The sequence below is a fragment of the Rattus norvegicus genome, chromosome 5 (assembly GCF_036323735.1).
Source record: "Rattus norvegicus strain BN/NHsdMcwi chromosome 5, GRCr8, whole genome shotgun sequence".
NCBI classification, from domain to species: domain Eukaryota; kingdom Metazoa; phylum Chordata; class Mammalia; order Rodentia; family Muridae; genus Rattus; species Rattus norvegicus.
Genome location: NC_086023.1, coordinates 116,295,351 through 116,323,219, shown reverse-complemented (window position 1 = coordinate 116,323,219; position 27,869 = coordinate 116,295,351). Strand labels below are relative to the sequence as shown.

The 27,869-nt window shown below is 39.9% G+C and overlaps 1 protein-coding gene across 2 annotated transcripts; it reads left to right on the top strand.

Annotated features, from left to right (window-relative positions):
• Positions 1-27,529, top strand: Cyp2j4 (cytochrome P450, family 2, subfamily j, polypeptide 4). Of its 2 annotated transcripts, NM_023025.2 has the most exons (9): positions 178-433; positions 9,142-9,304; positions 11,700-11,849; positions 12,251-12,411; positions 16,542-16,718; positions 18,819-18,957; positions 21,544-21,731; positions 23,761-23,899; positions 26,714-27,529. In NM_023025.2, the coding sequence occupies exons 1-9, from the start codon at positions 224-226 to the stop codon at positions 26,890-26,892; spliced, it is 1,506 nt and encodes a 501-aa protein (NP_075414.2). In that variant the 5' UTR covers positions 178-223; the 3' UTR covers positions 26,893-27,529. The 2 variants fall into 2 exon arrangements, with proteins under 2 accessions (XP_038966661.1, NP_075414.2); XM_039110733.2 differs by lacking the exon at positions 23,761-23,899 and having other exon boundaries at positions 1-433; positions 26,714-26,821.
• Positions 27,530-27,869: the final 340 nt, after the last annotated feature.

The following is a 27,869-nucleotide window of genomic DNA, read 5'->3' as shown; positions in this document are numbered from 1 at the left end:
CAGCCCATCCGAAACTATTCTCAGAAGCTTTGGCAAGGCAAAGGAGATCCTGAGAGATCCTAGCTACCCGGAGGAAACAATGAGAGGCAGAGGGGAGTGGACAGGAAGGGATAGGGAGGGACTAATGAGGGGACCGGTCTAGTAGGGTGCCCTTGTTGTTAGCACTTGGAACTTGCACAGCTCGGACCTTCATTCCACAAAAGAACCAGCTCCAGTCCTAGCCATGCTCGCCACCGCGGGCTCTCTGGTAGCCACGATCTGGGCAGCGCTCCATCTCAGGACTCTGCTGGTGGCTGCACTCACCTTCCTACTCCTGGCTGACTACTTCAAAACCCGGCGCCCCAAGAACTATCCCCCGGGGCCTTGGGGTCTCCCATTCGTGGGCAACATATTCCAGTTGGACTTTGGGCAGCCCCACCTCTCAATCCAGCCGGTAGGAAGGGGCAAGGGTGTGTGACTTTGTTTGTCCTGACTTAATCTGGAGCTACAGAAACAGGGGGTTTACTGAGTCTAGAACAGAGATCAGGTTCAATGACTGGTGATAGCAACCTGCTCTCCAGAACTCCAAACTTGCGTCCTCCCTTAAGAAATATGCTTTTCAATTTTCAAATACTTGAAGCTTGTCTTATCCTTGTATGAAGTACTTCCATTGTAATTCTGTTATAGCCAGAGAACTCCCTGTATCTGATTGTAAGTCTTTAAGCCATGGTGTAGTAAGAGAATGATAGAAAATCTAGATAAATAAGCCCTTTCAGTGTCAGAAGTGGGTGGAGGGTGGTACCTCAGCGTAGCTTGTTAAAGTCCCTGCAGAGAAAACAAAGTGTGTTTTTCTCTTGATTGGAGTTTTCTACAAATATCAAGTCTTTTATTGATTCTTGTTTGTCCTTTTAGTCCTTGCTGACTGTTCACCTATTAACTTTATCAACTCCAGAGTAAGGTACACTGGAGTAAGGTCTCCAGCTCGACTGGAAGTCTGTTTTCCCACTCAGTTCTGGAGGCTCTTCCCCTTGTATTGGAAAGACTGTTATGAGTACGTAGCATACACCAGAGACTGAAAGTGCTTTTTGGTGTATGACCGTTTTCCCACTTAATATTTTTCTTTATCTATAGTTATTTTCTCTGCTTAGTGAACACTCCAGCCCTGTTTGACTATCCCTGTCACATTCCAGTGCTAGTGACGTCTGACTACCTCTGATTATTTCTTGTTGTTTAAGAGCATACGGCCATGTTTTTTTTCTTATTTTCTTTAACCTATTTTTTTCTCTTTTTCTTTCCCTGTGTGTTTCTTGGGCACTTTTCCAGTAGTTGCCTTTTTATTCCTGTTCAGTCTTTCTCACACCTGTTTTATCATCCTTCCAGCTACTGCTCTGTGCTCTGTGATAGGCACTGGAAGCTGATGAGATTTGATAGCGCCATTTTCCACAGGAAACAAAGTGACTACAAGCATAGAGCGCCCCTGTCTCCCCTCTATGCTACACCTGTCTCAGGTGTAGTCTCCACTCAACACCGAGAACCACGTCAGACACTAACCTGCTCTTCCGTGTCCCAAGCAGCTGGACTCGAAGGCAGAAGAGCCTTTGGCCCTTACTCATGCTCCCATTGCTCTACCTTTCTTCTGACCTTTCCTTTCATGTTTACAGTTTCCTTTCTGACCTCAACCATTTCTTTTCTCCATTCCTTCAGCAGAGGCTGTGGCCGAAGGAAACTTCTTGGCTTGCCCCCACCTCCGAACGTCCATACCTATTCCCATCCTGCCTTTCCCCAATTGTAAGACCTTAGGTTGACTCTCTGTTGAAATTAATGTTTCTAACCCCTGCCTCCCACTTCATTCTGGCCTTTCTGGTTTCCCCAGAAGTACTAAGCTATTTCTGCTTTCAAGAGATTTCTCAGGGATTGTAGCTTTCATGATGATATTGGTGGTTTTTGCTTCACTTGGAGCTTTGCACTATTGAATTCTTCATGGCACGCTTGTGGTTTGCTAGACTAGGAAGTTTCTATAATTCTTCAAGAATTTTCTCATCTACACACTCTCTTTCCTATTTTTGGCAGGCAGCTGGACACAGGCATGGCTGTAATATCTCTGGTGCTGGCTCTTGCTGCTAACCATAGCTCTGGGCTTGCAGGGTGCCCCGCCCTCACCCCTGCACTGCCCATGGTTATTCTCACATTACTTCTCTGCTGAGCTCTCCTGTACAGACCCACACTTAGAACCCTGCAGCTTAGTGTGCTCATATTTCCCTTGGCTTTCTCTCTGTGTCTTTAATTTTTTTTAAGTTAGAACTAGATCTCTGTCTCATAATAGATCCGAATCTTAGGTTTCACTCCATTCCTTCCATCTTCTCCCCACTTCCCTCTCCTCCAGATCCACTTTTTCTGTTTCTCGTTTGGAAAAGAATAGCTTCTAAGAGATATGACGAATAAAATAAGATGAAGCCATACCTATTATAGCAAAGATGGCCATAGCAACCCAACAGGAGAAAAGAATTCCTGAGAGCAGACCCACTTGTTCTCACACTTAGGAGTCCTATAAAAATGCTAACCTGAAAGCTATAGCATCTGTGCAGAGGACCTGGTAGAGGCCCACATAGGCCCTGTGTCTGCTGCTTCAGTCTCTATTCACACTGCTTAGGTGATCATCTCTGTGCCTTTCATTTCTCTCTTAAAATTGTCTATCATCTATTTTTTATAAGGCCTCTTTGAAATATTTCACTCTCCTGTAACGTAAATATCTGTGCCATTTATGTAAAGGTGAGATTGTTTTGGTTGTTGGTAAGGCAAGTTTTTTCAGACTGGATTGTGAACACTTTGTGTAGTGTGTCATATTGTGCTGGACACGGGATGCGCACTTTGCTCACAGAGGAGGTCTGCTGAGGATCAGAATACTCACTCTGTAAGGAGGGGTTCACTTGTAAATTTAGGGTACAGGCCTCTGTATTGTGAATTTGAGCAACCTAATTTGTGTTTCCTACTCTTGCAGGAGTACATCAGAGTCCAATCAATGTAGCCTTGGGTAAAAGAAGAGAGCCACAGACCACATGATACCATCCTCATAAAGCAGTCTTATCACACTGAATGGGGGTAGTAGTCAGAGATTTACCCATATTTATTTTGTGAGCAAGTGATATTACCATTAATGTAAGAGCAGGATGGAAATCAGAGTTTTAACCAAGACTCCTTTGGGGATTTTCCTTATCGAATTTCAGCTGTGAAAATCACAATTCAAGCTACTGCAAGGAGAGCCACATAGGTAGACTATCAATGTTGTATCCAGGAATGCTACAATGGCAGCTCTTGTAGGGTTAATGTCTCACCTTTATGGTGTTCCACTCCAAGACGCAGAAGCAGAATAGTAAGAGGACTTAGTCTTGTTGGCTATACTTCTTCTGGGTTTTGTTGAAAGAAAATAAATGTTGACTTGGTTCCACGACTGTCAGATGCTGCCATGACATGCAAGTACACAGAAACATCTGCTCTTGGCTCAGTTTAAATGTTTGTTTTGCTACAGAACTGAATATGACTACAGAACTTAAGTGATGTGTCTGGTGTTACAACAATGGCTCGTGATATAATAAGGGTGGGGAAGTCTTCCCAATCCAGTCATTTTTTTCATCCATGTATGGGTGTGTTTTCATATTTTCTCCTAAGTCAAACATATAGTAAGAAGCAGAATTGAGATACAAAGAGGTCGGATGTCTCTCAGTTCAATGTCTGAGTACCATTGTGTCATCTCTCCTTCCCAAACCCATTCAAACTTCTTGATGGAAATGAAGGGAGCCTACTTGTGACTTCGGTGGTAAAAGTTCTTGGCCTACAGAATCCCTAGTAGCATTGATTCACAATGAATGTGTCTTAGCAGACCTTTCATCCAGGAGTCTGCCCCTGCTCCTGGTCTTCCCAGGAAATTTCTACCTTTACTTCATCTAATAATTCATTGACCTGCTTTCACTTACATGCTCAACAGGACTGTAAACTTCTTGAAATTAAAGGACTGGAATTCCCTATCACCTGGCCCTGACTTTTGGCTGGTGTGCTCTAATAAGGCCTTTCTCCTATACTCCCCCACACACTCATTCTCCAGTCTATGTTTCTCTACTCCCCGGCCCACAATATGAACATTTTGATCATTATACTATATATGTTTTGTTCACATCCTCACCATTTCAAATTTGGCTGAGACACTATTTCCCCTAAGATGTCTTCCTCTCCCTTTCAGTTTTTAACGTGACTATAGCAGATGCCATCTCAGGCTGTGCACTGCATATTTTTCTACACTGTCAGCGTATCTCAGAAGATGACCCCCGAGACTGTTACTCTGAAGAGGAATTAATGGCCTCAAAGGAGTGTACCCAATTACGCACAAGTGAATACACATGCACAGCATTACAGTGAAGATCACTTATAGAGTCTGAAATTTCAAGGGACACTGTGGTCTATAAAGTCTAATAACCACCGTTACTAATATCTGTTCCTTATTTCCATAGATTTATTTTATGCTTATTTATGGAATAAAATGATTTTCAACATAAAAGAAATAAATCCTGCATTGCTTAGTTTTTGTCAACTTGACAAAACCTATGCATTTCATGGCAGAAAGAAACCCTCAGTCCAGGAGTTTTGTCCATCAGAGTGGTGGGTGGGCGCTTGCTCTTGTCTGCTAATTGCTATAGGAGGGACCAAGCCAGTGGGATGATGTCATCCCTTCACTTGATGATGGAGTATCACTTGTAAGATTAAACCTTTTCTTCACAAATTCATTTTAGTCAGTTTTTTATCACAGCAAGAGGAAACAATGTAGGACACGTGCATATTGAAAGAAACACTTAAAAACACAATTTTAGAAACAAGTCAAAAAATAATCAGACCATGAACACCCATACTTCTTCTCTGCCACACACTTATACACTTACGCATTCAGAAATAATTTCATATAGTTGTTCATCTGCATTTTCGGATTTGCTCATAATGAAAATAAAATTATATTTCCACTGTTTATTAAAGTTCTTGCTATTAGTAGGCAGTTTCTACATAACAAAAGAAAAATGAGTATCACATACTCATTAAAATGTTTAAAAGATGCAAACAAGCGACTTAAACAATACAATAACCATAAGGATCACAGGAAAGGGCAAGAGTTCCTCTGGCAAAGTGCTCACCATGAGCAGTGAGAATGCGTTCAGTCCCCAGAATCTATAAGAGTGTGGTATAGTGGCCTCTCTTTATAAACTCCAGCATAGAAAGGAGAAGACATCTAAAGTTCACCACCTAGCCAGCCTTGTCTACTTAGTGCTCATGAAATACTGAAAATAACAAGGTGGACAGCTCTTGTAAATGAAACCTGAGGTTGACCTCTGGTGCGTGTGAGCACGAACACACACACACACACACACACACACACACACACACACACACACACACACACACACGGACCCACACAGATTATTTCACACAGTTGTAAGAATTCAGACTAACAGATCTTCTCCTCTCTCACTGATGGAAAGAGGAACTGTGGCTGTTTTTCTTTCCTTCCTGGGTGCTCCTTTTCTGTTGCTCAGTAAGAAGTTCAATGGAGCCGGGTCATCTGTATTCATGAATCATTTTTCTCACGAATCCTTAGCGTCAATTTTCTCTTTATTCAACTCTGCTTGGTTCTTCAATAATCCATGTGGAGATTTACTTCTAGGATTAAACTTGATGTCTCTTATTTCTTTTGTTAAATTTATGTCTCTTATTTCAATTCATTGTTTGTGCTCCTATTATTTTCAGTTTTACCTCTTATTTTACCCTTTAGAGGCACCTTTATAAAAAGACAACTTGTTTTTTTTCTCCATCTTTATTAAATTGGGTATTTCTTATTTACATTTCAATTGATATTCCCTTTCCCCGTTTCCAAGCCAATATCCCCCTAACCTCTCCCCTTCTCCTTCTATATGGGTGTTTCCCCTCCCTCTCCCCCCATTACCGCCCTCCCCCCAGTTCAGTCTTGGCAGGACCAAGGGCTTCCCCTTCCACTGGTGCTCTTACTAGGCTATTCATTGCTACCTATGAGGTTGGAGCCCTGGGTCAGTCCATGTATACTCTTTAGGTAGTGGCTTAGTCCCTGGAAGCTCTGGTTGGTTGGCATTGTTGTTCATATGGGGTCTCAAGCCCCTTCAAGCTCTTTCAGTTAATCTTCAAATGATAAACTCAATGTGCAGTGAGACTGGTTGTGGCTGTCTTATGACACATGCCCAAAGGTTTTCTGGGTAATTGCATACCCATACAGGAACTGACAGACAAAGGTGACACATTTGAGAATTGCACAGGTCAGTATTTTCCCATCTTCACTTGGTACACTACAAGATAAAACTTACTGATCCACTTCTGTTGAACTAGACACATACATCAGCAGAGAGTTGGTAGAGGTGGGAAAAGGATACTTCAGTACCTAGTCTCAGATGCTGGCTGCATCGGTATAAGGACAGAATGTATGTGGTACATATTGCTATTTAAGAGACACTTAAGCTAGATAACTTCTTTGTTGATATTGAAAATTAGTCAATAAATTCTTATCCAGCATAAAATCTCCCACACATTGATCACAATGAAGTTAATTCCTTTCCATTTGTTCATACCTATGTCTGATATCTTCCAAAAGAAAGATACACATTTGTTGGCTCTGCCTTGTGAACCAGACAAGGCAAATGGTGCTAAGACTTAATGAACTTAGCAAGAACTCCGAATACAGAACAAAAGAAGTACTGAGTCTAAGTCTTTATCTATAATCATTACATTTACTTTGACATGATTTACAAAGATCCAAGGCTTAGTGATTGACGTGATAGAATGTAAGTAAGTAAATGAAGATAAGGAAAGGAAGGGCAGGGGACCACAGATACCTGGAAGAACTGACTTCTGTTTGGTACTACTGACAACATCCAGGATGACCTAAAGCAGAGGTGGGTTAACACAGGGCTGACTTATAAACACACAAGTGGGAGGATCTTGAAAATGATCACGCACTATTCTAGTTTTTACAAACTTGTATGTTGTGCATTCTCATTGAGGCTCTCATTGTCTGCAGCTATATTTCTCTCTCCTCCAAACTCTCTCACCCACACTATTGTGCCTGGTACCCACTCTTTCACTGATGCTAAACTCCAAGTTTTATGGACACCCAAAAACCATTTTTTTCTATAAACATTATGCATCAACTAGTGGAGTCCCTCCACCTAGCAAAAGGCCTTTTCTTGCCTGCATTGCTTCACTTACAATTCATTTTTCTCTTTAGAAAAATGAAGAAATTTCTGTCTATGGTAGCACAGTTATAAAAACAAAGTAAAACACAAAGCATACTGAGCATCTACTCAGTGGTTGTGTCTGTCTGGGACTGGTGGGCTCTTGTCCTGGATTTCACCATGTATTTTTATTCTTGAGCCTTTGAACACAGAGCTCATTCACTTCTCAGAGATTCAGTGGGTGGCTAGGAGCCAGAAAGTCAACAAATTTCTTCTCACAATGTCAGTCTCATTCTTCCCCATAGACACTTTTGAGGAGGGTGGGCGTGGGGATGTTATCTTACTCATCCATAATGGCGGTCTGAGATTGGAATAGAGCATATGTCACAAGTGTCCATTTACTGAACTGTAGAACCCTCATGTTTGCATTACTCCAAATCTTCAGAGATATCTCCTCCCCCAACCTTTACCCTATATTCTACTGTTCATACCCAGAAAGGTTTGGAGAAGGCACATTCTCCTATACACAAACAATAGTAGATATTATAATTAACTAGGGATTCTATGGTTGCTATAGCTCACTTGTACACATTTACCTCAGTCTTTCTCTGTTCTGATGTCCTTTATTCTCTGCCTCACTGGATGACAAGATTTTTCACATTAGAGACCTTTACCTCTTACACTTATAACCTCATGAATTAGTCTAGGGATAAATTAATGCTTATTTGGTTCATGTTGGATATATATATATGTATATATATATATATATATATATATATATATATATATATGAAAGATTTAGGAGAAAATTGATAATCCTGAAACTAGTTAAAGGTTGTTGTGGGGGGGGGTGGCACATAAAAAGAAGCATTTCCATCACACCAATATAAGTGAGGTTATCTCTCTTGTAGTTTGGAACTAATGGACCCAGACAACACCAAGTTCTCAACACAAAGGGGGTTTGTTAGCACAGAGGGGTAAGGGAGTGTTTGTTGTTGTGTTTGGGAGGTAGTCATCTCAAAGTTGCAGCAGCAACAGCAATTAGGCAAGAAGTAAGAAGGGCACGTGTTTCTGCAGGAAGAGGGTAAAGGGAGTGGGATCTGTACTTGGGTGAACTGTACTTGGGTGAGTTGGTAAATCCTGATTGGACATTTTATTCAAATTATTTTGACTGTTTTGGTGTTTTGTTTCAGGAATGAGTCAGTGGCCAAGTAAAGAATGGACTTTGGGTCCTAGCATTACACAAAGTTTTAGCAACAAGGAAGAAAAGGGGTAAAAGGTCAAAACCTTTCTTCAATATTTCTCATGCTTGGGCCTACTAGAGCTCTTTAAGCAAGGCACTTCTTATATTCACAAATACACAGGATTGCATTAGTGTTAGTTCCCTTAGTCATGTACATCCCATTCATCCTACATACATATCCATACCATGTGTCTAGCACACGTTGATGAGTAGGAGGTATCTCCTTCTGATTAAACAACCAGTTTAGTCTATCAGGAAGTCCATTTAAGCTACACCCACATCAAGTCTATGGAGACCTTCCTCAATCTCCTCAACCACTGTAAAGTCAAATATGGAACATGGTCTCCTTTCATTAGATTTCTTAATGCTTCAATTTAGAAGTTTTTCCTTCTTTTTAAAAATGATGTCCTCATGCTTTCTTCTAAGGTCACAAAGTAGGTATAAGCAATTCATAAGTTATATTAATTAATTTATGTAGAGTAAATTCTATTGCTCATTTACAGCTGAGTTTAAAGCAGTGGAGGGGAAAACATCTTTAAAAAACTTCCAGAAACCAAGGTGCACCCACTCACATACACATCACTCATGGAAATTTCTCAACATGAATCTAATTAGTTTCACATATGCCTGATAGCCTGGATACACAGACACATACTTAACTATACCTGTTGATGTATTTTTCAGTTTGTGAAGAAATATGGGAATATTTTTAGCCTGAATCTTGGTGACATAACATCCGTGGTCATAACTGGACTGCCCTTAATCAAAGAAACCTTTACTCACATAGAACAAAACATTTTGAATCGCCCTCTCAGTGTTATGCAAGAACGCATCACCAATAAAAATGGTAAGTTTATATAAGTTTATTGAGAAACGTGAAGTGTGTGTTACAATGCTTATAGTGCATTATAGGTTCTTTTCCAACAATCCCATAAACCAACTCCATTGGAATTGCCATCTTTATAGGAAGTGTGAGGTTGCATTTCTTTAATGAAAGCATCCATTGAAAAACTTAACAGTGTCATCCCTGTATACATTGACAGAAAACCTATGTCTTGCAAAAACTAACTCTAAAAGTGTTGGTAAGAAGTAACCACACATCCTGTCACAGACAGACGCATTGCTCTCTTATTTCCCCTACTCCACGCCAACCCTCTGGCCTAGAAAAATGAATGTGAGTCACCTTCTTCCTGCTGCTGTTCATCTTGTTGAAAGTTTCTTACACTTTATTATTAAAGTCTTACCATACAGGGACCTGTAGCCTTCCAGAGAGTGTTAGATTAAAATAGTATAAGTACGCAGTATTATTATTAAATCAAGTTACGTGTTCCAAAACTGGAAGCAGAACTTCAAGGGTATTAACCTACCAAAGTTGTAAACATTTCATAATTATTCCCTGAGACAATCAACCATTAACAGTGTATCATTGACTATGCTCTCTGCTATGAGAGTACATTGCTGGTCATAATATAATAGATGAAAATATGCACCTTTATGTAACATGCGCTCCATAAAATGAAAAACCCTGGTGAGATTAGCTAATTAAAACATGTATGTCTACAATGTTAAGGGGAGCTGTTATTCATTAGTAGTTTCTAAGATCTACTGGGATTCCAGTAAAACTTCTATAAGTAAAGAAACTCATTTAGTAACATGGGAAAACAGTTAACAAAGACAGAATATCCCTGAAACAACAAGGACTCGGGCCTTGACAAACTGGGAAGATGTCCAGTGTGGCTAACATAGTATCTAAATGACATAATTAAGTGGACACAAACTCATAAATATGACCAGGAAGAGTTACAAGAGTGGTGTTGAGTAGAGAAGATCACACACTGCACACTCTAAGGCTCATTTAGGTTTTCAGTTAGAAAAGGGAAGGTGTCATGAAATTATCACAGTGGTTAGAAAAGATAGGATTTGAAAAATAAGTTGGGAAGTGAAAGTTGATTATTCCCTGACAATGGCATCACAGACACATGAACCAAAATCATTCAAGAGAGAAACTACATGACCTGATGATGTAGATAGATGGCAGATGGCAAGAGACCAAGGATCTCAGGGGAACTGCCAGAGAGTGGCTCCTGTGGGGATGGCGAATGCAAAGAGGAACAGTGAGAGATGCTAAGGTAGTTGGTAGTGCTGGCTTCTGTTGGGAGTCTCAGAGATACATAACTTTCTGTCACAGTTGTGATGAGTCTAAATGCTTGTAACTGCCAGAGTCAAGTAGTCATGTGCAAGGTTCTGGAATGTACACCTTATATGATTGTCAACAGAACATTTAAATGGTAGGGATGATGAGATTTTCTAAAATAAGAACATGCAGCAAAGAGCGATGTGGGCCTATTCTTGAACAACTCCAATATTTCAAGAGTTGGTAAAAGAAAAAACAGTAAAATTTGTGGGAAATTTGCAGCAAAAAATGAGGAAGAAAATCTGATGCTGCTGAATGCCAGGGGCCACTGGGAAAGGTTTTTGGGAAGCAAGTCTCTGAGTTGCTGAAGGAGCATTTGTGCATGCTGAAAGGGACCACTTCTTAATGTGTAGGGAAAAAGAGACCAAGGCTTATGTTTAAAATGTTCATAATTTTTCTGAAAGTTACAAATAGACTTGAGCATGGCATTGTATGTTCCAGGAAATAGGTAATGATGCTGAGAATACTAGAATGCTTGCCTTCTGGTTTTTTCTAGGCGGACTACACGTGCTTCCTACCTTTTTGCGTCATTTTGAGTCATTGTCTATTAAGCCTCTTTTTCTTTTTAAAAAACCAGGACTCCTTGTAGTGCTTTTCTTATCTCTTTACTTTACGTGTCTTATCCTTTATTTCACTCCTGTTATTCAAGGGTAACAGAACTTTGTAGACGTTCCGTCTACCCTGGAACTAGGAGAGATGAATTTGAACACCAGGTTGGAAAACAGCTGTTTTTTTCCCTTGAAAATTTTCAATGTATTCCTCATTTTCTTTTGCAGCAATTAGAATGGACCTGCTGCTAGGTAGTAATAAACATGCAGAGTTTCCAAGAGAAATAGATTACACAGTAGAAACATCAGTGTGTGATGTTGTAGAGTTCCAGGACATGTTCGCCATCATAATTCTTGCTTTCTAACATTCTGTCTAGACAGCTATCATGGCCCTCATTGGCCCTCCTCCTTTTCACTGCAAGTGTGTTCAACAAATAATTCACGAGGTGCTTTTAGACCATAATTATATAATGTCATAATGCTGAATCTCTTCATTTGAGGATTGATCTTCTCCAGTGGTCAGACATGGAAGGAGCAAAGAAGGTTTGCCCTGATGACACTCAGGAATTTTGGCTTGGGAAAGAAGAGCTTAGAGCAGCGCATGCAGGAGGAGGCCCACTACCTCGTGGAAGCCATAAGAGAGGAGAAAGGTGAGTCTTTCTCAGGTACAGGATACTGAGCATCTTTCATTCATTGAAAAAGTCCCACAAAATGTCTAAGTGATCATCCTTGCCCTTCACTAGGTCTGGGTACTGAGGATTGAACAATGAACATCTAGCCGTGATCCCAGGCCAGGTGTTCGACAGCTAAGCACACAGATGGGTCAATAGACCTAGTGTTGTACGTAAGGTCTGATAATTAGTCTGACTTCCCAGGCATTAGCAGAGTACTTGGTACATGTCACACCCCATTTAGTATGCTCTGGCCAGACCTTCATGTGTGTGTACTTCTGGAATGTGTATTTCTCAGTCATATGAAGTTAATTTATTATAGGAAATAGAAATAAATGAATAACTTTGAAGGACTCATCTCTCCCTCTCCCCGTATCCAGGAAAACCTTTCAACCCTCACTTCAGTATCAACAATGCAGTTTCCAATATCATTTGCTCTGTCACCTTTGGGGAGCGCTTTGAGTACCATGACAGTAGATTTCAGGAGATGCTGAGGTTGCTGGATGAGGTCATGTATTTGGAGACAACAATGATAAGCCAGGTAAGCACTTTTCTTTGAGTATCTGTGAAAGGTAGGTCTTGGAAAGCCAAGGTACAATGTCTCAAATATATTTCAAAACCAATTTTTGACTTTCAGGTTTTGTTACTTTAAGAAACTTGATATATACAAAACATTTCTAACACTTATTTGAATAATTTTAATGCATATATTGGTCTATGTACATATATATATATATATATATATATATATATATATATATATATATATATATATATAAATTCTGGGCACTTAGAGAATGTCAGTTTTCACTGGAGCTCTCTTTACTGATTGATGCCTCTATCTTCCTTTCTCAAGGTCATCATCTGAAATTACTTTCTAGCTCATCCCACCTTGTTTTAAGATTTCTCTTCTTGCACTGATCTTTGTTTTATTTTTTTAAAGTTTTATTTGTTTAATGTATATAAGTACACTGTAGCTGTCTTCAGACACACCAGAAAAGGGCACTGGATCCAATTACCGATGGTTGTGAGCCACCACGTGGATGCTGAGAATCGAACTCAGAACCTCTAGAAGAGCAGTCAGTGCTCTTAACCATTGAGCCATCTCTCCAGTACTGCACTGATCTTTGTTATCAGGAGACTACCAATGCACTTCCTGAATATATTGTTGTTTTCTCTATGGTCAGGTAAATGAGTTGTTACTACGCTTGGGGTTTATGAATAACAGCTCCATATCAGTTTCCGTGTGACGTACTCATTTGTCTTATATTTGCATCTGGACATATAAGAAAAAATTTCAGAAGTATGAACTCTTCCTATACCCATTGACCCATAATCTTATCAGTCTTCTTATACTAGAAATTTTGGGGTTCAAATGTCACTCCAAGTATGCCTTATTATCTATCTCTAAACTTTATAGTTTCTCAAATACTCTTCATAGTTTACTGGTCACTCATGTGTGACTGTAAACATGGAGAACAGTTCTAAAGTGAAATTTGCCCCAAGTGATTGATTTTTTTCAGCTTAGTTTTTCTTCTCCTAGTTCCCCATCTTGGTATGTACACATTTGAGGATGTGTGAGTATATGTGTGATTTTTGAAACACATTCCTGGTCTTTTATTTAGTATGAATACATACATATACAATTGTTATGTGTAGGGGTGCACACAAGTCATACAACAACTTGAAGAACTAGGTTCTTCCATCATGTGTGTACAAAGAGTGAAAAAAATTGTGTGTATGTGTGTGCGAGCATGCTCATGCGCGTGCTTTTTAAAGTTTTATTTTATTTGAATATTTTATGTATTTAAATATGTATGTATTTATGCATTTAAAATGTTACCCCTTCCCCTCCTATACCCCCTCCCCCTCCTCCTCCTTCTATGAGGATGCTCTCACTCCCACCCACCTACTCCTTGCATTCCCCGACACTGGGGAAATGAGCCTTCCCAGGACCAAGGGCTTTTCCTCCTATTGATGCTGGACAATGCCTTGCTCTGCCACATGTGCAGCTGGAGTCATGGATCCCTCCATCTGTACTCATTGGTTGGTAGTTTTGTCCCTGGGAGCTCTGGTGGGGTTTGATTGGTAGATATTGTTCTTCCTATGGGGTTGCAAAACCCTTCAGCTCCTTCAGTCTTTAACTCCTCCATTCAGTTCAATGGTTAGCTGCAAGCATCCTCATCTGTATCAGTAGGACTCTGACAGAGCCTCTCAGGAGACACCCATATCTGGCTCTTGTCAGCAAGCACTTCTTGGCACCAGCAATAGTAACTGGGTTTGGTGGCTGCATATGGAACAGATCCCCATGTGTGGCAATCTCTGGATGACCTTTTCTTCAGTCCCTGCTTCACTCTTTGTCTCTGTATTTCCTCCTGTGAGGTGTGTGTGCATGTTTATTTACAACAGTTATGATTTATTAATTGGTGTTACCTTTATATAATGTTATTTTTTATCTCTTTAGACTAGTTTTGATTTGAAATTTGTTTTATCAGAATAACTCTATCAGCTTGCTCTATTTCTGTTTTCTTTATAGACTGGTTTCCTTTCTTATATCTTTATTTGTGGGTATCTTTACCACTAAGATGTGTTCTTAGAGATGACACAAACATTGATTTAGGTTTCAATGTATCAGTGACTCTGTTCTCTTAGACACTGTGGTCATGCTCATTATTTTACTTAATGGATATTTGAATGGAACTCAACACTGTGCTCCATTCCTGATAGTTTTCTGCATAGTTTAGTTTGTTAGTGATGTGTTCCAGTGTGCATTTTTGATGCATTCAGTTATTACTTTAACAATATTTTTACTAAGTTTATTTATGTCCTGCTCACTTCCCACCTCCCATAATCCTCCCCCTCCCCTTCCCTTTCTCCTCTGAGTGAGTGGGGGATCTTTGGGTCCCTACACCCTGGTACATTAAGACTCTGCAAGGCTAGACGCTTTCTCTACCACTGAGGCACCTCTTCTGAAGTGTGTGGAGGTAACAGGTGCAGGTGTTTTAGCTTCACCATACAGGGTTTATACATACAGCTTTACCACGCACGGTTCCAGAGAGAATGATTTGGAAGTGCAGATACTGGACCTTTAAAAGTTCATTTTCTTTTTAAGAACTTGTATCTATACATTGAATTCTCAATGGTGCACACAAGAGTGGATTAATTCTTATTTGTGGTATTCGCACAAGGACTGTTTTCTCACGTGCAGGGATGCCCTCACTGAAAATTAAGGAATTGGCGAGCATGGCTTATACGTATGAGATGGAGCAGAAACAAGCTCAGTTGCCCTTAGTGTCTATGCTCTCTAGTTATACCTCTTATTCATGGTAGTTCCAAGTCCGGTAGCTCCATGTTTTTCTCCTCCTGGTGAGCAGAGGCTAAGAAGTCAGTGGAGATCAGAGAGAGTGACCAGTCAACTTCTAGGTGTGTATTAGGGTAAAAAAAATCTTAAAAGGGAACAAAGTGTGGTGTCATAAATTGTTAATAAATGTTCTTGGAAAGATAATTACATTAGTCATTTTAATAGATAGCTGCAAAAGTCCATTACTTTTCACAATGTTCTTCTACATAGAAAACAAGGCAATATTGTGTCTTTAAATTGGTACAGAGTTGTGCAAGCAAATTTAGAGAGTAGTCCACCAGACCTCTGTGGAAATTCTTTGTATGTCTCATGTCATTCGCTGCTCAGATACAGGAAGACTTCTTAGCACATTGTGTATTATCAATACTACTTTGTAATAATATTAACATCATTAGTATTGCTCTTATGCCAGTTACACCTTATTATTACTAGAGGCCAGAGAGGTAGAAATCACTCCCATGTATGTCTTATTTTAAATCTTGTTGATTTATATTGTTTTATATCTGTTTATTACAAATTTTATTGAAACTCATTCACCATTTACTTGTGTAAAGATTGGAGTCTTATGATATGGGATTTAAGCGCAGTATTGGTAACAGAATGTATAATTACCTGTACAATACTTGCTATTGGTAATTTCCCATATGGGAAATAAGTCATTTCAAAGAACTAGAGGGGAGAGATGATGCTTATCACTTTAAAGATAATCAGGTAAACTATCTCCAAGGAGACTTGACAAATGCCTTTATGAAGTGAGCATCATGGTTTAAAAAAATTTAGGAAAACTTTTAAGGTACAATGAATAGTATCGGCCAGAACCGTCAGTGTGCTCTCAAGACTGCTGTGGTTGGACTATCTAGAGAAATGATAAAGATTTGGGGGTTTTCAGTTCTGTAGGATGTAAAAATGCCAAAGACTTTGTCCAATTCTGAGTCTAAGGACAGTTTTTGAATATAGAAAGTCACAGAGTCAAGCATGCGATTACTATGATAAATGTTTGTTCTAGGAACTATATGCAAAATAAATTATAATTGCATTGATAATATAATAAATAAAAGTGTTGTCCCAATGTCCAGAGAGATAGGTGGCGTTTTATCACATGAAACAGGCAGTTGGGGTTAAGAAGTGTTCAGAGGCTCAATATATTTTGCATGGCAGAGTTAAAATATTTTTGAGGTAGAGGACAGGGAAAACAAAATCTGGCCCCACAATTCCACAGGAAGAAACAAGGAGACAGACAAGACTGTGTATTGAAACACTGCAAAATGGCACCAAGTTGTCTCCCTGACTATCTTATTTTTCCAAATCAGCTCTATAATATTTTTCCATGGATAATGAAGTATATTCCTGGATCACATCAAACAGTTTTCAGAAACTGGGAAAAACTGAAATTGTTTGTCTCTTCTATGATCGATGATCACCGGAAAGACTGGAACCCTGAGGAGCCAAGAGACTTCATTGATGCTTTCCTCAAGGAAATGTCAAAGGTGGGGAAGATGCTTCTGTGTCTTTTCTTGGAGACAATGTATACATTTAATAGTTTCAGTCAATCCTGCATCAACCTAACACACACTTAAGGTTTGACTTGGCACAAATGTATTCTCCTTCAGTTCATAGAACTTTAAATCCTATGGACCACACAAGGTTCATTGAAAAGCAATGAAAACTCTATGATGCTGCTTCTCCAAGGTTCTACAGAACACATATATCTTGTGTTTTGGTTCCTACTTCTGTCCTCAATTCCCAAACTGTAGTATCTCTTTTTCTTTGATCTGTTTGCTTTTGACCTTCCAATCCCTTCTTTAAGGTTAGTTTAGAGTAATTGTTCTCTCTCCAGTTAATCAAATCTACAAAGTGTATTTTAGCTCGTCAAATAGCATGTGAAGGTTCTAAAAAATGAAGATATGAAAATCACTGTAGATCAATGCTTCATGTAAACCATATAAGTGAAAGTAGCAGTAATATTAAACCAGGGGTGTTAGAAATACAGTGTCCTGACTGTAAATGCAGATAATTTCCTGTCATGCTCTTCTTTGCCTTTTCCTCATACATGAGAGAAATATATACAAAGAGAAATTAGTAATTAAACTTCAGAGCTTTGTTTTTGGATAAATCAATATAAAGTCAACTACTAACCCATCTCAACCATATTGCAGCACACAGGCAAAATTAAGCTAAATTCTGGAGTTTAGTTTTAAAGTATATGTGGGGCATCTTCCTTCTCATGATTGTATGGTTATAAACACCATCCAGTCATACACAAGCAAAGAGAATGCAGCCAGTCGGGTTTATTTGTTCTTCTGCATCTTGTGGCAATAACTTGCAGAAACAATTGAAGAGTTTGAAGGTTTGCTTTTGGCTGATATTTTCAAGGGGTTCAACATGAAGGAAAATTATGGGAAAAGGATGTGGTGGAGTCTGTTTATGTCATGGTAGACTAAGAATCAGAAACTTACCAGGACCCAGGACTTTGACACAACCACAGGAATCCCATTTCTGCTGACTGATTTCCTCCAGATGGATACCACCTGCTAGTGTTCCAGACTATCCCAACCAGTCTCAGCAGCTGGGAACAAAGTATTCAAAACTTGAGTCTGTAGGGATTATTTTAGATTCAAACTATAACAATAATTTTAATGTTCTGACCAAAATAGGCTTCTAGCAAAATACACATCAGTGAATCTGTGCTATGAGATTTGATTCATTACATTATAAATTCCTTTTCTACACAGGGAATAATATCAAATTTCTTTCCTTGTTCTATCATAATTCATCTCCCTGATACAGTTTCAATAGAAGCAACATTTTGTTCCCAAAAGATGAGGCAAATTATTCCCTCTATGTAGCACAAGTGTGAGTCCATCAAAATTATAAGCACTGTAAACAATGATGCTTCTAGAGGAAGATAGAAAAGAAGGAATTATATACAAAATGAAATTTTGTATAATCAGCAAGGTTTTAGGTGTGAAATATTAATGAAGTGATTAAACAATCAATAAATACGGAGAATTCATCTCAGTCTTTCTGAAATCAACAAAAACTCTTGTATAGTTTTTGATATGTGTTTACTACATCTCATACAGTTGATATGACATAGTAAGTGGTGTGTGTTATCCTCATTTTATAAACTGAAACAGATAAATGTGAAGTGAACATCTTAAATCATACAGTGACTTAGTGACTTAGCCGGTACTAGAAACCAAATTTGTGTGGGTGGGGTTTATCCAGTCCTGTTTGTATTTATAAAAGGATAGTCACAAAGAAAATAGTTGCCTTGATATTCATCCACCCAAGTACCAGAAGCTTTTGGTCAGACTACAGCAGTTGGAGCAAAAGAGTGCTTTCTAATGAGGTCAAGGTAATATTTTCAAATGAATCCTTCTGAACTCATTAGCAAGGGTGAAGAAGACCCTATGCGTCAATCTCCTTGTATTTAGAGCATGATAATTCTCATGAGATCATTGTGTCCTGAGGAAGTCAAAGGTAACATCACTTCAAATAACATTATTCAAAATTACTACCCAGCATCAGAATCTGTGGATTTAAATAATCACATTTTTATTCTGACTAGATGCTGTCTTTTCTAGTACCCAGAGAAGACTACAAGTTTCAATGAAGAAAACCTCATCTGCAGCACCCTGGACCTCTTCTTTGCGGGAACAGAGACAACATCCACTACACTGCGCTGGGCTCTGCTCTACATGGCCCTCTACGCAGAAGTGCAAGGTGTGTATGTACTGACGGCACCTGACAAAGCCAAGATCTGCATTTGGAAGCCTTGGCTTAGACAGGGCCAGAGATATCATGGTGGAGTGGAAGGAGGTGGCATAGCTGTGAGAAAATGTGCACTAGGGAATGGGCTTGCCTTCTGCATGTTCTGTCAGGACTGAGATGGGTCCTAAGGGTGCAGACATGTATAGTGTGCACTCACTCATCTCCTTCTTCTCTTTATAGTAGGTCTCTCATAATTTGCTTTGCATTTTGTCTAAACACTTTATTTTGGTACTCTTTAAACTGTGGTAAAACCTTTCTGTCTTTTCAGCTTCAGATCCACCAAGCCTCTATGGTGCCTTTCCTACACTCTATATCCTCTCTTGATATGGTCCTTATTTGTGCCTCTAAACACAACTTTACTCAACCACCAGTATTCTGTCACAATTTTTCCCCATTCTACCAGAATTGTCTCAAGTATTACCTACCCATGTCATTTCAAATTCCTCTATGAATTTGATGACTTGAAAATAACTGTCATTCTTTTACGTCCAGAGACAACTGGATACTCCTTCATGGTTCTGCTTAGCACACAGTGTTTCTTTCTCCACCGACTGGCATCTGTCAGGGCAAGTGGTCCATCCTATCATTTTTTGAATTGGATATTTTATTTATTTGCATTTCAAATGTTACCCCCATACCAGGTTTCCCTTCCAGAAACCCCCTATCCCATCCACACTCCACCTATTTCTGTGAGGGTGGTCCTCACACCCCCCCCCACTACATGCCCGGGACATTCCCATAAAGTGGGGCATTGAACTTTCAAAGTACTAGGGGCTTCTCCTCCCATTGATGCCCAACAAGGCCCATCCTCTGCTATATATGTGGCTGGAGCCATGGGTCACACCATGTGAATTCTTTGGTTGGTGGTTTAGTCCCTGGGAGCTCTGGGGGGTCTGGTTGGTTGATATTGTTGTTCTTCCTAAGGGGCTACAAACCCCTTCAGCTCCTTCAGTCCTTTTTCTAACTCCTCCATGGGGTCCCCAAGCTTAGCCCAATGGTTGGCTGCATGCATCCACATCTGTATTGGTCAGGCTCTGGCAGAGCCTCTCATGAGACAACTATATCAGGTCCCTGTCAGGAAGCACTTCTTGGCATTTGCAATAGTATCTGGGTTTGGTGTCTATGTATGGGATGGATCCCCAGGTGGGGCAGTCTCTCCTCTACACATTGTCTCTGTATTTCCTTTAGACAGGAGCAATTCTGGGTTAAAATTTGGACATGAGTGTGTGGCCCCATCCCCCAGCCTTGCCTAACTTCTGGATATAGTCTATACAGGTTCTCCCTCCCATTTGTTGGTTAGATTTCACCTAGTCTTATCCCCATTGGGTCCTGGGAGCCTTTTGCTTTCCTGGCATCTGGGACTTGCTGGTGGCTACCATCAGCTTTCCATCCCCCACTGGTACACATCTCTGTTCAAATTCCTGATGATCTGCATATCATCCCTGTCTCCTCCCATACCTGATCCTGCCCCTCTTGTTCCCTGCTCCCCCTCCTCTCTTCCCCCAAGTCTCTCCCATCCTCTAACTCTGGTGAGTATTTTGTTCCCCTTCCTAAGAAGGACTGAAGTATCCATACTTTGGTTTTCCTTCTTCTTGAGCTTCATATGGCCTGTGAGTTGTATCTTGGATATTCTGAGCTTTTGGGCTAATATACACTTTATCAGTGAGTGCATACTGTGTGTGTTCTTTTGTGATTTGGTTACCTCATGCAGGATGATATTTTCTAGTTCCATCAATTTGCTGAAGAATTCCATAAAGTCATTATTTTAATAGCTGAATAGTACTCCATTGTGTAGATGTACCACATTTTCTGTATCCATTCCTCTATTGAAGGACATCTGAGTTGTTTCCAGCTTCTGGCTATTATAAATAACATTGATAGGAACATAGTGGAGCACGTGTCCTTGATATACATTGGAGCATCTTTTGGGTAAATGCCCAGGATTAGTATCACTGGGTGCTCAGGTAGTACTATGTCCAGTTTTCTGAGAAACCGCAAGACTGATTTGCACAGTGTTTGTACCAGCTTGCAATCTCACCACCAATGGAGGAGTGTTCCTCTTTCTCCAGATCCTTGCCAGCATCTACTCTCACCTGATCTTAGCCATTGTGACTGATGTGAGGTGGAATCTCAGTTTGTTTTAATTTGCATTTCTCTGACGACTAAGTACTTTAAGACTATGAAACATAAATTTGAGTTGTTTATGATCCACTTAGTGTAATGAAGGTATTCATGCCACACTATGAACACTCTGAGATTAGCAATGCTGATGACAGCTACTCAGTTCAGGATGTATGGAAAGCTATAATCACGTTGTAGGCTCAAAGAGAGTTATAGAGGGTTTTGTTGTTGTTGTTGTTTGTTTGTTTGTTTGTTTGTTTTTAATTAAAGCAATTCTTTGAAGGGTTAAGGAAATATTTCTTTACAGCCAGGACACTAAAATTAAATAAAGACTGATAGGATCTCAGAGACAACTTGCATATTAATAGAAGAAATCATTAAATTAAAAAATTAACAGACTCTCCGGTTTACTTTTAGAAAAAGTACAGGCAGAGATTGACAGAGTCATTGGCCAGAAGAGGGCAGCAAGCCTGGCCGATCGAGAATCCATGCCCTATACCAATGCCGTCATCCATGAGGTGCAGAGGATGGGCAACATCATCCCCCTGAATGTTCCCAGGGAAGTAGCAATGGATACCACTTTGAATGGATTCCACCTGCCAAAGGTAACTATGCACTGCCAGCTTTAGATACCTCAGTCCATTTTTTACATCCTCCTATGGATTCAATAACTGAACGTGGCATGTATTCTTGCCTCAAGATCACTTAAATCAGCAGAGGCATATTATGTCTGCTAAAGTACTCATTATCCTCCATGCATCTCAAGAGATATTTGCATATATAGTGGAGCAAGAAAACCTTTTGGTTAAATATGTCTAGACAAAGCCTGGCTTTATTTGCTAAAGGCATTTCAGCATCTTCCTATGCTAATGTGGGCTCACAGAAGCCAGCAGTTCTCTGCTACCTTACTTTACCACAGAGATCACCTATCAAGACTAAAGGGTTGTCAGGCTGCAGTTAGAAATTGCTTCTCTACAGTCCTTGAAATACAAATTTTGAAATATGAATTAAATTTGAGGCACATGCACTACCATTATCATGAGACTCTTTTTTTCTAAAACAGTGACCCACAGGCTTAGTTCCAGTGTTAATATACATACAACTGATTTATATCTCAGAAGAGAAGCTATTCTATAATGCATTAGTTACTACAGAATATTTTTATGCTGTAGAATCTTCTCCCCTTTAAAATGGCTTATCAACTTTTCAAAGTAAATAGTATCTCATTTTGAGAATGAAAAGTTGAAGCTTAAGAAAATTAGGTTGGCATAAAATCTCTCTATCATAATACAATAAGAGTTGGAATCCAGAACCAACCCTGTTCTGGTCATTCTGGTTAACCCATACTTCCTCCAGAGGACTTGAATTATTTGTACGTGACAACGATCTCCTTTGATGTTTCTCCAGGAGTCCCTGTTAAATTACCTATCTTTATGGACTGAATAGGCATCACTTCTACCAGTTCTCTTACTAGCTATGTACAGGGTGTCCTGACACTTATATCCACGGTGCCCCCCAAAGTTAAAATTCCTTCCATTATATTTATTTTGCCATCGATGATGAAGTCAAATGTTTCTTGATTGTGACAAAATTCCCAAGATTTCACTTCAGCATGGAAGGGGGTCAGTGAAAGAGCCAATCAGATCACATAATGGTGGCCAGGAAGCAGAGGAAAAAGTCAATGGGAGGTATTTTTTGTTGTTTGTTTGCTTGCTTTGTTTTGTATTGTTTTGTTTTGTTTTCTCTCATTTTCACCCTTTTCATTTCATCCAGTCCATCAGCTTGTGGGTTGGTGACATCCGGAGTCAGGGAAGGTCTACTACCATTAGTTGATTACCCCTGGGATTGTCTTCACAGATGCTAACAAAAGTAGATGGAGATATAATATGGAGTGGGTAACAAAAATGGTGGGAGGTGGACAGTGTAGTATGGATAAGTCATGTTCTTGGGTCTGAGAAATCAACCCTGTACTATGCTGGCACTGGGACCAATAATTGGTATGAAAAAAATCAAAAGAGTTCAAAACAATTAATCAAGTCACTAAAGGGAACTTGAGTTAGTGTAAGGGAAACTCACTCTTGGAAGTCCTGGCACAATACTAGGGAGCCTGATGAACCTGCCTTGTTTGGCTGGATATGTAGATGTTTTCCAAGACTTGCTGAGAAACTGGATTCAGAAGCCCCCAGATTGAAGACTAAGAATGGAGAAGCAGAGTCACCTGGAAAAGCAAAGACACACTGTTTCCCTTCATAGACCTGCCATGGTCATTACTGTAGGAAGTAGCTGAGATCGTTTTTATTCCTGCCTGCCACAAAATACTATTTTGGATGATAAAATGTGTTTACCTAGAGCCATATAAACTTCATCTAGAGACATTTGTTCAGTGTTAAAGAGCAAACCAATAGGTTAGAGAATCCATGGCAGCTACTTGCAGTCATTGTAAAGATTTCTAGACAGAGAAAAAGGTAATGAGACAGGTAGAAGGATCTAAATGTCAAACACTTGTCTCAATTCCCACTTACATTTAATTAAAGATAAGAAATTCAATCTAAGTGCATGAGAGCTAGAGAACCACCTACCTCCTTACAGGTCTGTTCCCTATACCAAGCTTTGACTCTTTGCTGTTATTTCTAGGGTACCATGGTTCTAACCAACCTAACTGCACTGCACAGGGACCCAAAAGAGTGGGCCACCCCAGATGTGTTCAACCCAGAGCACTTTTTGGAGAATGGACAGTTTAAGAAGAGAGAATCTTTTCTGCCATTCTCAATGGGTGAGTTCTGACGAACAGGAGTGACTTCAGTGCTCCATCTCAGCCCCTCCCTCCTCTTGTCTTCATATGGCCCAACATGGCTGTATATTGATTTTGGTTGCAATCCTGCATTCGGTGGGCTTGCCACTTCTTCAGCCCCAGCCTAATCCTTATCCACCCTTGCCTCGGTTGGGGATTCTAGCTTTCCTCATTCTGTTTTCCAAAACACTAAGGATAGAAACTCATACTCTGGCTCTGATTCAACAAAGTAGATATGTACCACCTTCATAAGGGTTTTCAGTGCCCCAAGTCATTTTTAAGGGGTGCTCCTACACAGGGAAATGGAGTAGATTTGTAATGGGATGGTGAGGAGAAGTGAGGGAGTACCTGACTACTCACCACAATGGGAACGTGAAGCAATAATTGTGAAGAGCATTTGCTAACTGGATTGGGTTCTGACCTATCCAGGAACTCCTTGAACAGGTAAGTCTTTTGTCTTTTATAATTTTAAGCATGATTTATAAACTCTAGCTAGATATTTTTGTGTTGTGCAACTTGGCAATCAGGGAAGAAGATATAGGAATGTCTCTCTCTCTCTCCCTCTCTCTCTCTCTCTCTCTCTCTCTCTCTCTCTCTCTCTCTCTCTCTCTCTCTCTCTGAGTTGTGTTTTCTAGTCAGCCCAAAAACTTGTAGTCATACAAGTGTTGAAGCAGTAGCAAAGTGCTCTATTGTATTACAGTTAGTAGCTTCAATGCTTGGAACATATATTTTCAAATAATTTTACAGTTCCTTAGTTCCATACATGTGTAGTGAGTATATATTACATGTCAGATATACACCTGGAGGCATGAAGGTAGTAGACTACATAATGAACAGAGAAGCCCATTGGAGCATTTGAGCCACCATAGCCTTTCAAGATGAAATGAGAGAGCCCTGCAGAGATGAGGACACAGACCTCAGCAAATGTGCTGCCCCTGGGACTCGATATCCAGCAGATATTCTCACACCGAAGCTCGTGTTTCCTAACACTGCCTCCAGAAGGTGACTAAATGCTGCACAGAAGCCACAGTGGACTTCACAAGGTCAACAAGTTTGCTTGATTATCTGGGGCAGTGCCACTTCCCATGACCCCAGGTTCTTCAAAGGAGAAGTCTGAATTTTCCCTCTTGCCAATTTGGATCCAGAGCCAGTGTTTCTCAGTGCTGGGCTGTACTGGGGGTGTCTGGCTGGACTGATTCTGATCTCTTTGTCTTTTCACCTGGGCATGTCGTTCCCTTTGCTCCCTGTTCACAATCCCCTTTAACAGGAAACCTGATAGGACATGGGGACTCTGTCCAGAAGTTTTGAATTATAGTACAAAATCTTAGCTACGTATTTCATTTACTCTATTATTTTCTTTTCTTTTTCTTTTTATTGAAATTAGATTTTTATACAATACATTCTGACCACAGATTCTCCTCACTCTACACCTCCTAGTTATTCCCCTTTCACCCCACAGTCCAATCATTTGCCTATTCACAGTTGTCCACCAAAAGAAGATAGCCAAAAAGGAGGAACAAGATATAATGTGACAAAGCAATCTAATAAAAGTCCTAAGAGCAGGCAAAAGTGTCAGAGATAATGACATTCCCACTGTTATGAGTCCCACAAAAACAACAAGGTAACACCTATAAAATATATGCAGAGAACCTGGTACAGACAGGCCTTGTGTTTTCCATTTTAATCTCTGTGAGCTTATGTGAGTTCCTACTTAGTTGAATCAGTAAGACATGTTTCCCTTGTGTAATCCATCCGTCTGACTTCTGCACACTTTTGTCCTCCTCTTGCATGGGATTCTGGGATTTCTGAGGGATTCAACTGAGATGTCTAATTTAGACTATCACTCTCTGCATAGTGTTGGTCTATGGGTCTCTGCACCTAATCCCATATGGTGCCAGAGGAAGCCTCTCTATGACAGCTGGATGAGACAGTGATCTATGAGTATAGCAGAATATAATTAGGTATCTTTTCATTGATTTTTCTTTCATTCTTTTTTTGGTCAGCTTTGTTTGGTGCACTGTACATGTTATTATTATTAGCATAATTTACCCAGTCAGTGAAGAGATGAAATACCTGGAAAACAATGGCTGGTCTTAAAATCTCTTCCCCAGAATCAGTCTATAAATCTCAGTTAACTTCAATTTAGTTAGAACAGCCAATTTGCTTTGGATTTTATATTATTACTTTTATTCACTCTGAATGTATTGCTTAGATAAAAAGGGAAGCTAATAACAAGTCACTTAAGGTAGATGACATGGTAGTTCAACTGGTCACTTACAAGTCCTATTAGCATAATGTCCTCATTTGATCCCCAGGATCTCCACTAAAAGCTGAACGTGCCAGCATATGCCTGTACTCCTCCTGATACATGGCCAGAAAGAGAAGAACCAGTGGCCAAACAGCCGAACTGCTTTGCAGAGACCCAATCTCAAAAATACACATACATACATACATACATACATACATACATACATACATACATACATACATGCATACATACAGTAGGTGACATTAGGGGATCAAGACCCATATCTAGATTCAGACTTCTACACACATGTACACACATGTGTACACACAATGAGCCCCCATGTACACAAATAAATCCACACAAACAGGGGCTTATTGTTGATTTAGAGATGTGAGGAGTGCTGCAGTGTCCCTGGGAAGCATTATGTGAGACATAATCATCAAAATGCATAGGATCAGCTCAGAAGTTGGGGTATGATGGTGGGTACACCAGGCTCTGGATGACCAAAGTCAGCTGAGAGTGTGACCCATCTGGTTTTTTCTCCACAGGAAAGAGAGCTTGCCTTGGAGAACAACTGGCCAGGTCTGAACTGTTCATTTTCTTCACTTCTCTTATGCAAAAATTTACCTTCAAGCCCCCAACCAATGAGAAGCTGAGCCTGAAGTTCAGAAATGGCCTCACACTTTCTCCAGTCACGCACCGCATCTGTGCTGTCCCTAGAGAATGATGCTGGAGAAGCAAAGAGAAAAAGGAAGATGTGGTGTATGCCCTGAAGCATCTGGGCTTGCTCAAGTGAGAGGAGAAGGTGTTACGGAATGAATGTGATTCGAGCAATATTGAAGAAATTTGACTTAGAAAATTGAAGCAAACTCCTAGAATGATGGCCTCTTGATTTGGTGGTGGGCACATCACTTATGAGCTCAGTGGCGTGCCTTTGCATCTAAAAGTTAGGAGGACAATGGTGATTCTTCCTATAAACAAGGTGGATTAGTGAATTTAAAATGAATTAAACATCAAAATTAAAACTATAATTATTATTTTAAAAGTAAACTTTCTAAGTTCATCATGAATCGTATCTTGATTGGTGTATCATCAGTTTGCCTCCTTCCACCTTTCATACACTTGTATCTGGAACATTGATGTGTTGGCCTACAGCAGTGCAAGAAGAGAATAAGAATCAGAACTGAGCTGTGATTGCATCCACAGAAATGGGCTATTGAGACTCCCAGATGACAGATCTGTCACTAGCTTCAGTAGATCTACATCCAAATTGATCTGGAAACCAGCAGAGCAGGGATCTTTCCCAACTCAGAGGCATGCAAAACAAATGATATAAAATCAATTACCTAGTTTTTAATTTTAAATTTGAATTTTTTGACAATTTTATATCATGTAGCCCAATCCAACTTAACACACACACACACACACACACACACCTCATATCCTCCAATCTTGCAACCTCTGGTCAAATAGAGAAAAAAACATATCATTTTGCATGTTGGAGTGTGTCACAGTTTGTCCAACAATTTATTCTTTGGAACTGCTACATTGTCATTGCTACATTTTGGGGACTCTTCAAGGAGATTCTTTTGTTATCCTATGTCTTGGAGATTCTGTAGTTTTGGATGAGTAGAGTGGACCGTTTAGGTACTACATGGACGGGATAGATGTGAGATGAGCCAATTCAAAGCCCAGGATCTGGGC